Source organism: Canis lupus, chromosome 13, assembly GCF_048164855.1.
Source record: "Canis lupus baileyi chromosome 13, mCanLup2.hap1, whole genome shotgun sequence".
NCBI lineage: Eukaryota > Metazoa > Chordata > Mammalia > Carnivora > Canidae > Canis > Canis lupus.
In genome coordinates, this window is record NC_132850.1 from 18,239,898 (window position 1) to 18,253,767 (window position 13,870).

Genomic DNA, 13,870 nt, shown 5'->3' on the forward strand with positions numbered 1-13,870 from the left:
AGTAGTCAATAGTCATCATCATCTTGTATGAAAATGTCTCCCAAGGCAAGGCCACTCATATTTGCAGACTTCATTCCACCTTGTCAGGTTCCAAATGCAAGAGTGATCTCAGCAATATCTGGCTTCACCCTTTCAGGGATGACTCAGGCACAGCCAAACGCAAGAGCTACATGGAGCGAGGAATGGGAAGGCAGCCGGGGGCTTCCATGCGCTCTGGGGCGCACCGCCCTCCCAACACCTCCATGTGCTCACCAGCCTGGAGCTCCCTGGCTCTTTCTCGGCAGGTACCACATGGAGGCTTTTCTGTGGAGCCATTTCATTTTTCCAGAGGGGAACCTTCCACCTTCAATCCCAGGATAAAGATGCAATATATGTGTGGGGTAAGGGGTTCAACCTTGCTTTCACAAGTTTTCATTGATTTTTGGAGCTTCACATCCACTCCTACCCTGTTTTACTCACTGTCCCTGAGCCCTGGTCTTTCCCACTTCTCCAAGGGCAGACCTCCAGTGTGGGAGATCTTCCATGCCTGGCTGGTGTGTGTGAGAGGGTCTCCCTACTATCATCCATTTTGGTTCCCTGCCTCACACCGCCCCCCCCCCCCTGGAGTCCTGAACCTCTCTCCAAGGCTCTCTGCTCAGAGGTGTCCCATTCAGTGCATCCTATTTGTGGCTTCCTCACCTTCTTCCATCAGCTTTCCACCTTCTAAATATATCTTCAGACTTCGATGATCATCTCCCATTCTCTGTTGTGCGCTCATACAATATTGTTTCTTTATTATTCACTATTGGGGTCATGAAAGGCAGAGGGAATATTGTAGGCATCTTAATCTGGAATTCTGACACTAGTTTAAAAGATTAAGGATTTGTGTGGTTTGTTTTTTTTAAGATTTTATTTATTTATTCATGAGAGACATACACACAGAGGCAGAGACACAGGCAGAGGGAGATGCAGGCTCCACGCAGGAAGCCCGATGTGGCGTTCAATCCCAGGACCCCAGGATCATGCCTTGGGCCGAAGGCAGGTGCTAAACCACTGGGCCACCCAGGAATCCCCAAGATTAAGGATTTGAACCAGTGCATGCAGGCAGAAAAATGTGAGACTCCACAAAGGAAAGGTCAGACTGACGCTTGAAAGTCATCTTTATTTATCCACGCAGCACACAGGCTGGGTTTCAGGAACGAGGCTGAGGTGGGCGCTGAACACTATGTGTGGCGATCATCTTCTCCCAAGCTCCACACTTTAGCCTTGTAGAGTGTGATGTCGCTGTGCACCCTGAAATGGTTCAGCCTGCGGTCATCACGTTCCGGGCTGACCTAGAGAGGAGATCGTGGGCATCAGAAGGAATCCCCCGGGGGGAAGGGTGACCTGAGTTCAAAGTCCGTGGGGCCTGGGCCAGCACACCCCAGGGGCTCAGCACACGATCATAAGATGAAAGAATGGACGTTGTTGACGTGGTTACACGGAGAAGCAACAGCAAGCGCTCTGACACGTCCATCTTAGAGAAGCTGTAAGATTAACTTACACAATTAACTGAATGGATACATTTTCCTCAAATTTACCAGGAGGGCAGAAGTTGCAGGTATTTGAGTGTGGCTTCCCCAGTGTCCTCACATTGGGACTGGAGTTGTCTGCGTGTTCGGGGCAGGGAGCCCTAAGTTACACTGGGGCTCATGCAGCTCTCTCAGGCTCAGCAACCTTTGTGGAGGTGGGGCTTCCCTGCTGGACCCCTTGGTCTCCCAGTCTGCTCTCCCCAGGGTGATGCCCCACAGGCGAAGAGAAGCTGGAGTAAATGAGCAGCTTTTTCCTAAGCCCTTCCCCCCTCTCTGCATCCTTCCTTCCGTGCCTCCTTCCTCCTTCCTTCTTTCCCTCCTTCCTCTCTTCCATCATTCCTCCTTCCTTTCTTCTTCTTCCCTCCCTCCTCCCTTCTTCTTCCACCCTTCCTTTCTCTCGTCTCCCCTTCAAGCCACCTCCCTACCTCTCTTCCTTCATTAGAGCTGAGCTATTTACTCCAATCCCCCTGCAGCAGCCCTGTGGCAGAGCCACATGCCCCAGACGAGAGCTGTAGAAAGGGGTGAGAAGCCCGGGCCACACGGTGGAAAGGTAGAAAGGCAAGAGCTAAGGATGTGGGCCGTTCTTGGGAAGGGTTCACCCTCAGCAGAGGAAGACAACTGGGAACAGACCAAGGGGCCAGGACAAGCCCGTGACTAGACCCGGGTCGGGCTACAAGCTTTCCCTTCCATTCCTCCTCAGGTCTCACAGCTCCAGAGTGGGGGAGCTGGGATCTGAACTCAAGCTGTCTGGCTCCAGAGCCACCATGTTACATTGATAATGGAATTGGGTTGAATGGTGGGGAGCAGGAGGCACCCAATGCTCCAGAACAACATGGGCAAGGTGCCCAAATCTGCCCGGTGGAGAGCATGGGGCACACGTTCCTTAATGGGACCTTATAAAGAGGGGACTCCTGGCTGCTCCTGAAGGATGAGCAGGACTTCCCCAAGGATTAGAGGCTAGGTGTCAGGAGGTGGCTGCAGGAGCAGTAAGCGCAAGGAGACAGGGGGCCCGAAACCTTGGTGCCTTGGAGAGAACGAAGGAAGTTCTGATCTAGCTAAGGATCAGCGTCTCCAGCTTCACCTCAGGGGCAAAACACACAGATGGCCTAAAAGCCATGTGTTAAAAAGACACGACAACTTGAGGAAAAGCCTAAAAGGAAAGCTAGTCATTTGCTACTCTGGATATTGCAGGTTTTCCTAAGAAAGACACAAAGCCCAGACACCAGGATGGAAAAGACCAGCACATCTGACTACTTCAAAACTGAAGCCTTCCGTGTGATGAAAGATGCGAGCAACGTAAGAGACAAACGTGGCAGGAAGTTCTTGGAAACGTCTTAGCACCAGAAGCCCTATGTCATCTAGGGAGGTAATGTGCTGACAATTATATTTCCTGGGCTCCTCAGTGCTCCTGGAGCCTCACCAATCAAAGGAGGTGTGTTTTGCTGTGGGTTAGGCACTGTTCTAAGTACCTTACACATACTACCTCATGCTGTAATATCTCCATTTATGCTCCACTGCGGAAACGCAGTCACAAAAGACCTTAAATGACTTACCCAAGGTCACCCAGCTAGTAAGTGGTAGCCAGGGTTCAAAGCCAGGCTGTCTGGCCTCATATACCATTCTCTTAGCCACAGCCTCTGTTGCCTCTGGGCCTACCCAAGGCAAGGAACCACACTTACCAAGGGCTCAGAGTCCCATCCAATTTCTTGGCTTTCTGTTTGCGTGTCTGGGTATTTCTTCCGTGGCCCCTGAGCGGCATGGTGGATAAGATTGAGGAACCTGGCTGGGAGAAGAGGCATGAGTCATGAGGGAAGCAGGCTTTGGGACCGAGAATTCCTGGGTCCTTTGGCCCGGCTTCAGCAGCTGGTCTCGGGGGCCTGCCAAGACCCTGCAACACTCATCTTGCAACAAATATCTGTTGAGCACAAACTCTGTCCAGGCACTCTTCTGGACCCCGCAAGTAGAACAGAGTGTGGCAGGCACGGTCCCTGCTCTCCTGGAGCTGGTCGTCTAGCTGGGGGTACAGAGGACACACTACACAAGGGGACAAGCGAACCTGATGGTGAGATACAGGCAGGGCTGGCTACTCTAGACCAGGACTGTGAGGGGAGGCCTCTCCCAATGCCAAGCAGCAGCCAGCCACAGGCAGAGGCAGACGGAAGTACTGGACAGGAAGCAAGAGCAAAGGTTCTGAGGCAGGAGCAAGCGGGGCCAATATGGCCATGACGGAGTGCAGGGGAGGGTTGTAAGAGGCCACATCTTCCGTACTGCAAGAGCTAGGGCTGCCAACCCCATGTGTGTATCTGTAACTACCTAGCTTGAGGACTTGCACAGGGTTCATTTTCAGGTTCCACCCTACCAAGTGTCAATTTGAGGGTGGCAGCCTGACAACGGCAGGAAACTGGGCTTCATAGTCAGCCCTTCCTGGCCCTTCCACTACTAGCCTGACGGGTGGTTTACCTTCTCCAGGCCTCACTTTGCTCATCTGTAAATTGAGGCCAATATCCACCTCAGCAAGATGGCTGAGAATGAAGGACCTGGCCCCCGGCTGAGTGCATCCTCAGGGTAAGCAGTTAGCAGTGCAATCCTGGCTAGCTTTCAGGTCCCCCGCTGCCTGTTAATCTTAGTGCTGCAAGGCCTGGACTCCTCTCCCTTCCTCGAGCTTGACTGCTCTCTTCAGGACGGATAGCATCCTCACTTCCCCTGCCGATACTCTATTGGTCTATTCACTTGTCTGTCTCTACTCTGCTATGGAATCCACCCTCCTCCTGCCGACCCCACCTGCCTACCCTGTGCTCCTATATCAACCTCACATCTTTCCTCCATCAAATTCTACTCCAAGGAGGGAGGGAGGAGAGAGCCTGCCAGGAAGGATAGGGCTCTCCACCAAAGACCTCTCTTCCATTGTTTCTGAGCACTGCCCTGTGCACCAGTATACTCCAGCCAGGCCAAACTACCGCCCTATCTTGGGCCATGCTGGTATCTCTCATTCCTCTGTCTTTCCAAAGAACTCAGAATGTCCTCCTAGTCTTTGATCCCTGACCTTCTCCACCTCCAAGAAGCCTTCCCAGAAATCCACTGTCTGACCAGGGGCATCTGTGTGTTCTTTTGTTGCCATTCTAATTTTACTCTTTACCTACTTGTCTGTCTCCTTCATCATGGTATGAGGTCTCCACTCCCGGCCCCATCTGAGGGACTATCACATGGTAATAATCAAAACAGTCCGCATTTCCATTTCAGCAATACAATAATACTATTCTGTGTTCTGAGTACTTACGTGATGTTGTCTAATCCTCACCACTATGTGAAGATAGGTTCAGAGACATTTAAAATTACTTGCTCAAAGTCACATTGTTAACAAGTGGCAGAACCAGACTTGGTTAAACGTTTCATCAATGTTTGATGAATGAATATATGAATGCACTGGGAAGGCCATTAGGAGGATTTTTCTGGACTTGAGAGTTAATGGACTGGCCCTATGCTTGAAGCTCCTGTGAGCTTCGTGGGTTTCCATCCAGTTTTCAGGGGTTCAGAGTGTTGCCCAAGGTAACGCTACCCTGAAAGGTCTCTCTAGCCACCTGCCTGTCTGTGCTGTACCTCAGTGTTGTTCCCAAACCGCGGGACTTACCATCTGCAGGTTCCTCCAGGTTCTCGTGCCAAGACATGGGCTTTCTGGTGATTGTGTGAACTGTAGAAAAAACACCGGCATAGGTTCAGGTTACACGTTAATGCCTCGCCCTCTTGAAGACTCACCCTAGGCCAGACACCTGCTGAGTATTTTCTGGGGGTCACTAGGAACTCGGCTCTCAAGGACTTCACAATCCAGAGTGGCACTACCCAGGATAGTGGCCACCAACCACATGGAACTACAGGAATTTGAATAGTTACAATTCAGTAGAATTAGAAATCCATTCTACATGTGCACTGGACACATCTCAAGTGCTCAGTAGCCACATGGGGCGAACGGCCAGCATTCTGGGCAGCAAAGATTTGTAGAGACTATTTGATTGGGACAGAATGTTCTCTCAAACAGCACTGGCTACAGTGCTGCAGACATCCTGGGCCACCGAACAAGGCTAGACATGGAGCAGGATGTACCCAGAAGGCTAGGTGAAGCCCAGGTGCAGAGTCCACACACATGCATCCAGGAGGATTTCTAGGCTTCTCACTTTGGAGAGAAAACAAGTGCGGTACCTTTGCTCAAACAAGAGAGTCTGGAGCAGCAGCAGCTGGGGGAGAGGTGCAGATGCTCCCAGTGTTCCAACTGGTGAGTTTGAGATCCTCATGGGCTGTGCAGGGGAAGAGAGCTGGGCAGTGGCTGGGTGCCTGAGCCTGGGGCTCCATCTGAGACCTAGTGGCATTCAGGGGCAGCCATGGCAACCCCCGAGAAACGTGCCACCTGAGCAGTGGGAGCAGGGCCATTTTCTCAGGAGGGCCCTGAGTCTGCTCTGGAATTTTCCGAGCATCTAAGACAATATCAGAAGCCTGGAAAGATGGGCAGCCCTGGTGGCGCAGCGGTTTAGCGCCGCCTGCAGCCGGGGGTGTGATCCTGGAGTCCCGGGACCAAGTCCCACGTCAGGCTTCCTGCATGGAGCCTGCTTCTCCCTTTGCCTCCCTCTCTTTCTCTGAATAAATAAATAAATAAATCTTAAAAAAAAAAAAAAAAAGAAGCCTAGAAGGTTGGCACACACAGACACAACTAGCATATAAACCAAAACACAAACAGCCAAACCAAGCATAAAACGCTAGAAAATAGAATTATTGAGAAAGCAAGTTTCCAAAGCGTTCCTACCTTTTGGCCACAAAAATACTATCTGATCCCTCTGTGGGTGCATTTTAACGTATTAAAGTCTCCGCCGGGATGTGGAGCGAGACCCTCCAGCCTCCAGCTCACCCCCATCGCTGCCAAGTCCCAGCGGGAAACACAGGAGGGAGGGGCGAGGTCAGAGAAGGCATCTCCGTCCACGCCACCCGCGCCCTAGGGCCCCGCTCCTTCCTGTCCGGGGCCCGCACCCCGTCCCTTCTCCCGCCCCGGGGCGCCCCTCACTCACCCTTGCGGAGGGGATTCACGTGATACTCTGTGGAGAGTTTCTGGGTTCGAAGCTCCTTGAGATACACCTCTCGCAGGATCTGGTTCTGGTGGACCTCATCGGGCATCAGCGGCTCCTGCGGGCGGCGCGCCAGGGCGGCGGGGCTCGGCGGGGTCGGGCTCCTGCTCGCTGCACTCCCGGCTCCCGCCGCGGGAGGGCCGGGGCGCCGTCTCCGGGCAACGGCGTCACGCGGTCTCCAGGCAACGGCGTCTCGCGGTCTCCCGGCAACGGCGTCTCGCGGTCTCCTGGCAACGGCGTCCATGATCACAGCGTCCCTTGGAGCCCTCGGGGCCGCCCACCTCACCCCCTCCTTCCAGAACCGATTCTCCTGCCTCGCTTCTTTCCGAAGCCTGAAGCCCGGCGACTCCCCTTCCCTCGGCTTCTCGAGGTTCCGCCTGCTTCCTGGGTCGGCTCCTGGAGCAGCCGGGACGGGACCCAGGGCCAGGCAGCAGGCCCAGGAGGTTAGGGACCTGATTGCACCGCCCCTTCGACAGTCATTGGCTAAAAGAGATTTGGGGAGGAGTCAGAGACCTGTCCCATTTATTTTTTATTTTTTTATATTTTTAATTTTTTTTAATTTATGATAGTTACAGAGAGAGAGAGAGGCAGAGACACAGGCAGAGGGAGAAGCAGGCTCCATGCACCGGGAGCCCGACGTGGGATTCGATCCCCGGTCTCCAGGATCGCGCCCTGGGCTGAAGGCAGGCGCCAAACCGCTGCACCACCCAGGGATCCCGACCTGTACCATTTAAAGTCCTTGCCTGGATCAGAACTCTCCCCGTCTAGCTTGCAAAACGGAGGTTTCCAATCTGAAAAAGTTACTCTGTCCCTTATTACAGGTGGGATAATATATACCGAGGAACCCTTTCCTAATGTATGTAACGTGAGGACTTCACAGTTTTTTATTTTAAAAATGTCACTGTGGTAAAGTACACATAAGATTTACCACTAGAGGGCAGCCCGGGTGGCTTAGTGGTTTAATGCCGCCTTCAGCTCAGCGCCTGATCCTGGAGACCCAGGATCGAGTCCCACGTTGGGCTCCCTGCATGGCGCCTGCTTCTCCCTCTGCCTGGTCTCTGCCTCTGTGTGTGTGTGTGTGTCTCTCTCATGAATAAATAAATAAAATCTTAAAAAAAAGATTTACCAGTAGAAACATTTTGAGGATGTGATTCAGGAGGTTTAAGCATATTTGCATTGTGTGAAACTAATTTCCAGAATTTTTTCGTACCCACTGAACAACTTCCCATGGCCCCATCCCATCTGCGGCTCCGGTAAGTACCATTTTCCTTTCTCTAGGAATTTGACTACTCTAGATACTTCCTATATTACACTTTGCAGAGCCCGTGCTCTCTCACAAAATATTTCATTTAATCATCTATCTGTTCATTCACTTAAGACACAGCGTAGTCCAGGATGTGTGTCAGTGTGGGACACAGTTTAGAGCAATGACCTGTACAGAACACATGGGCAGTTCCTGAACCCAGCTAGCTACTGAATGGCTCCTTGTTTTGAATCCCGGTGCTCCTTGTCCTTGTTCTTGAGGGCTCTTTCCCCTGTGTCTGTCTAGGGAAACCTATTTATAATGAGCCCACGTGTAATCTTTCAAAACCCATCTGGACTCTGTAGCCCCTAGCCCAAGTTTTCTCTGTGGCATGCTCTACTCCAGATCTATCATTACCAGAAAACTTTGCTAATTCTTTTGCTTATATCCTGGCACTACTACTATGCGATCTTAATTACTACAATTTTTTTGTGGTAAGTCCTGGTATCTGGTAGAAAAACTACTCCTACCGGTTCTTAAGGGAGTCTTGGATATTCTTGGCTCTTTTGCCTCTCCATCCAAATGATAATCAGCTTGTCAAGTTTCCAGATATATGTGCTAGAATTTTGATTGAGATTCCACTGAATCTATATATTGGTTTGAGAAGAGGACTTTAAATATATCTAATATATAAATATAATATAATAATATAAGACCTTATATATTAGACCTTATATATTTTTATAGTATTAATATTATAATATTAATATATTAAAATATTGTATTAATTAAAATAAAAAATATATAACCACATGTATATACCATCTGCTTATCTGATGCAATCATCTGGAAAGGATAAAGATGTGTCCTTGCCTTCTAGGCTTTGGTACCTGCCATTTCCTGGGATTCAGAGGTCCAGCTGTCAGAGCTTCGATGACAACATAATGGGGCCCCCCCTATCTTTTTGCAGGAGAACTCTCTCAAAGGCAGAAAGTCCCTAGTACATTTCCACAAATCCTAGGATGCAGAACAATAGAGTCTTGGAGGAACCAGACCAAAGAACCTTCCATCCTTCCATCTATAATAGGGGCCATGGGCTCTGTGTGTGAGTTTTTAGGGGTCACCCATTCTCCCATTCACTTTCATCCAGGGCAGATCAATAGGACTCACCCATGTAGAGATCAGATGAGATGATTTCCACTCACTCTTCTCTACCTTGTGTCCCTGGTCTTGCTGTTTGCTCTGTGGTCACAGACCAACTTCCATGGAGAAACCAGTTATAAGTGTTGAATTCATTCAGGCCGGCTACTGGAAAAAAAGGATCTTGCTAAAGGTATCTGGCATCTGAAGGCGATTTACAAGGATGAAGCTAACATACAGAGAATAGTATGATAACCATGTTGTGGGTGAAAACACCATCATGGACAAGGCTTACCCTCCAAGCTAAATGTTGATTGGCATTGTCTTGAGTTCCCAACATTCACCAAGTGAAGCTCCTGGGGATCGATTGTTCTGGCAATGCTGGATGATATCAGAACCGTCCCACTCACAGGGAAATCATCTCTCCAGGATAGGATTTGTGAATCACGGAGGTCTGGATGGAGTTGGCTGGAATGCTGGGGAGGATAAGACTTTAAAGTCTAGGAAGGGCTGGGAGGGGGAGTAGGAGCAAAGTAGAAATCGAGGTAACAGGGAACAGGAGCGAGAAAAAAAAAGCGGGGACTGGACGTTTTGGAAGGAATAGAGCAAGATTTGGGTGGGGAAACCTGTATGTTAGGGTGGCAAGGAGGGACAGCACTATGAACAGGAGGGAAAGAGATAGGCTTATGAGTTGAGAGAGGTGGCCGAGGCTGGGGAGTGTTCTGTGGACGAAAAGAGTTACACACAGGAGGAAGCGGCTTTGGACGATGAGAGGACGAAGGAATAGAGCAGGTAGGAGGAGCCCAGGGTCGAGAGGCAGAAGGAATAGAGTGGGGAGGTGGAGCCCAGGGTCGGGAGGAGGAAGGAATAGAGTGGGGAGGTGGAGCCCGGGTTCGAGAGGAGGAAGGAATAGAGTGGGGAGGTGGAGCCCGGGTTCGAGAGGAGGAAGGAATAGAGTGGGGAGGTGGAGCCTGGGGTGGAGGGGAGGAAGGAATAGAGTAGATAGGAGGAGCCCAGGGTCGAGAGGCGGAAGAAATAGAGTGGGTAGGTGGAGTCCGGTGTCGGGAGGAGGAAGGATTAGAGTGGGGAGGTGGAGCCTGGGGTGGAGGGGAGGAAGGAATAGAGTGCGTAGGTGGAGTCTGGGGTCGGGAGGAGGAAGGATTAGAGTGCGTAGGTGGAGCCTGGGGTCGAGAAGAAGAAATCCGAGGCAGCTTTTTTGTCATTTCTCCAAACGGCGTTTGGCTAGTTACTCATCTTGACCAAACGAGTAACTGGACATAAGCTCACACTTACCCATTATTATGTCCCACGCCAGCCCTCGCATCATCCGCTGGCTCAATGCCCATTATGACGTGTATGCCCCTCCCTCTGGGCACGTCAGCAGGCTCACCAGTCAGGGACACGGCCCGGGTGCGAGGTTGGAGAGTGATCCCAGGAAAAAGCAGACAGAAGAAATGTCATAGGAGTCCCTAGACCTTGGGAGAACATGTAGTGTTGCCCCTCACTAGGCAAAGATCGATCAAAGGGCTGTGCTGCAGTCAGGGGCTGGGCACCAGGAGAATGCATCGGAAGCAGGTGTGGGCAAAGTGGGAAGTGCATGCCTCCAGCTAGTTAACTTTTTTTTTTTATAATAAATTTATTTTTTAATGGTGTTCAATTTGCCAACATACAGAATAACACCCAGTGCTCATCCCGTCAAGTGCCCCCCTCAGTGCCTGACACCCATTCACCCCCACCCCCCGCCCTCCTCCCTTCCACCACCCCTAGTTCGTTTCCCAGAGTTAGGAGTCTTTATGTTCTGTCTCCCTTTCTGATACTTCCCACACACTTCTTCTCCCTTCCCTTATATTCCCTTTCACTACTATTTATATTCCCCAAATGAATGAGACCATATAATGTTTGTCCTTCTCCGATTGACTTATTTCACTCAGCATAATACCCTCCAGTTCCATCCATGTCGAAGCAAATGGTAGGTATTTCTCATTTCTAATGGCTGAGTAATATTCCATTGTATACATAAACCACATCTTCTTTATCCATTCCTCTTTCGATGGACACCAAGGCTCCATCCACAGTTTGGCTATTGTGGACATTGCTGCTAGAAACATCTGGGTGCAGGTGTCCTGGTGATTCACTGCATCTGTATCTTTGGGGTAAATCCCCAACAGTGCAATTGCTGGGTCATAGGGCAGGTCTATTTTGAACTCTTTGAGGAACCTCCACACAGTTTTCCAGAGTGGCTGCACCAGTTCACATTCCCACCAACAGTGTAAGAGGGTTCCCTTTTCTCCACATCCTCTCCAACATTTGTGGTTTCCTGTCTTGTTAATTTGCCCCATTCTCACTGGTGTGAGGTGGTATCTCGTTGTGGTTTTGATTTGTATATCCCTGATGGCAAGTGATGCAGAGCATTTTCTCATGTGCATGTTGGCCATGTCTATGTCTTCCTCTGGGAGATTTCTGTTCATGTCTTTTGCCCATTTCATAATTGGATTGTTTGTTTCTTTGGTGTTGAGTTTAATAAGTTCTTTATAGATCTCCGAAACTAGCCCTTTAGGGAGCTCGGCCCAGGTGTGTGGTGCGCGCTCTACGGCGCAGGTGTCTGTTAGTGCCCCTTGGAGCCTGAGGGCATCCCCGCCCTCCTGGGGTCCCGCTGTAACTCCCTGCCGGTGCCTATACTTCTAGGAAGATTGGTTAAGCTCGTGCTGCCCCGGGACGGGGCTCTCCTGTCCTGGGGGCACTCGCCCCGGCCTCAGACTGGCTCCTCCTGGGGCCCCTCCCCCTTGATGCCTTTTGTTTCTTTTTTTTTTTTTAATAAATTTATTTTTTATTGGTGTTCAATTTGCCAACCTACAGAATAACACCCAGTGCTCGTCCCGTCAAGTGCCCCCCTCAGTGCCTGTCACCCATTCACCCCCTCCCCCACCCTCCTCCCCTTCCACCACCCCTAGTTCGTTTCCCAGAGTTAGGAGTCTTTTTTTTTTTTTTTTATGATAGTCACATAGAGAGAGAGAGAGGCAGAGACACAGGGAGAGGGAGAAGCAGGCTCCATGCACCGGGAGCCCGACATGGGACTCGATCCCGGGTCTCCAGGATCGCGCCCTGGGCCAAAGGCAGGCGCCAAACCGCTGCGCCACCCAGGGATCCCAGAGTTAGGCATCTTTATGTTCTGTCTCCCTTTCTGATATTTCCCGCACACTTCTTCTCCCTTCCCTTATATTCCCTTTCACTATTATTTATATTCCCCAAATGATTGAGACCATATAATATTTGTCCTTCTCCGATTGACTTATTTCACTCAGCATAATACCCTCCGGTTCCATCCACGTTGATGCAAATGGTGGGTATTTGTCATTTCTAATGGCTGAGTAATATTCCATTGTATACATAAACCACATCTTCTTTATCCATTCGTCTTTCGGTGGACACCGAGGCTCCTTCCACAGTTTGGCTATTGTGGACACTGCTGCGAGAAACATCGGTGTGCAGGTGATATCCCTCCAGGATAAACTCAGAGGCGGCTCCAGCAGAGGAAGAGGCTCGCGGAAGGGACTGCGGCCGGTAGCGCGAATCCCGCCCTGGCCGGGAGCACAGGGCGCCGGGACACAGCCCAGGATCCGGCCTCCCCCCGGGACAGGCAGAGGCGAGGAGGGCCCAGGACAGCAAGGATGCTCTTGCCCCGAGCTGAGCAGATCAGCGGCCCCGCCCCCAGAGCATCCAGGCCCCTGCAGACTGAGAGCTCCATAGTTACAGTGGGAGCTGACTCCAGGGCTCCAGAGCTGGCCGCCGCTACTGGGGTTGTTCCTCCTGGGGACTCACGGGGTAAACAACCCCCACTGAGCCCTGCACCACGCAGGGGGCAGAGCAGCTCCCCCAGTGCTAACTCCTGAAAATCAGCACAACAGGCCCCTCCCACAGAAGACCAGCAGGACGGATAGGGGAAAAGCAAATTATTGACCAAGCAACACTGTAAAGTTCCAGGGGAAGTGAAGGGACTTACAGTATACAGAATCAGACGATACTCCCCCCCCCCTTTTTTTTGCTTTCTGATTTCTGTTTGCTTCCCCCACACTTTTTTTTCTTTTTTTCTCTTCTTGTCCTTTTTTCTTTTTTTCCATTTTTTCTTCCTTTTTTCTTTTTTTCTTTTTTTTTTCTTCTTTCTCTTCTCTCTTTTTCCCCTTCCCAACACAACTTGTTTTTGGCCACTCTGCACTGAGCAAAATGACTAGAAGGAAAACCTCACCTCAAAAGAAAGAATCAGAAACACTCCGCTCTCCCAGAGTTCCAAAATTGGATTACAATTCGATGTCAGAAAGCCAATTCAGAAGCACTATTATAAAACTACTGGTGGCTCTAGAAAAAAAGCATAAAGGACTCAAGAGACTTCATGACTGCAGAATTTAGATCCAATCAGGCAGAAATTAAAAATCAATTGAATGAGATGCAATCCAAACTAGAAGTCCTAATGATGAGGGTTAACGAGGTGGAAGAACGAGTGAGTGACATAGAAGACAAGTTGATGGCAAAGAGGAAAACTGAGGAAAAAAGAGACAAACAATTAAAAGACCATGAGGATATATTAAAGGAAATAAGTGACAGCCTGAGGAAGAAAAACCTACTTTTAATTGGTGTTCCCGAGGGTGCCGAAAGGGACAGAGGCCCAGAATATGTATTTGAACAAATCCTAGCTGAAAACTGTCCTAATGGGGAAGGGAAACAGGCATTCAGATCCAGGAAATGGAGAGATTCCCCCCTAAAATCAATAAAAACTGTTCAACACCTCGACATTTAATAGTTAAGCTTGCAAATTCCAAAGATAAAGAAAAGAT

At 50.2% G+C, this 13,870-nt stretch overlaps 1 protein-coding gene across 8 annotated transcripts; it reads right to left on the reverse strand.

Moving 5' to 3' along the window:
• Positions 1-1,121: 1,121 nt before the first annotated feature.
• On the reverse strand, positions 1,122-10,398 carry CFAP144 (cilia and flagella associated protein 144). Of its 8 annotated transcripts, none has more exons than XM_072772627.1 (8): positions 10,335-10,398; positions 9,337-9,517; positions 9,072-9,206; positions 6,602-7,141; positions 5,745-5,901; positions 5,179-5,238; positions 3,230-3,329; positions 1,122-1,313 (listed from the first exon to the last, which is right to left on the reverse strand). In XM_072772627.1, the coding sequence occupies exons 3-8, from the start codon at positions 9,073-9,075 to the stop codon at positions 1,203-1,205; spliced, it is 972 nt and encodes a 323-aa protein (XP_072628728.1). In that variant the 5' UTR covers positions 9,076-9,206; positions 9,337-9,517; positions 10,335-10,398; the 3' UTR covers positions 1,122-1,202. The 8 variants fall into 8 exon arrangements, with proteins under 8 accessions (XP_072628728.1, XP_072628732.1, XP_072628730.1 ...); XM_072772631.1 differs by lacking the exon at positions 10,335-10,398 and adding an exon at positions 8,432-8,548 and having other exon boundaries at positions 9,337-10,328; XM_072772629.1 differs by lacking the exon at positions 10,335-10,398 and having other exon boundaries at positions 9,072-9,143; positions 9,337-10,328.
• Between the last annotated feature and the right edge of the window lie 3,472 nt (positions 10,399-13,870).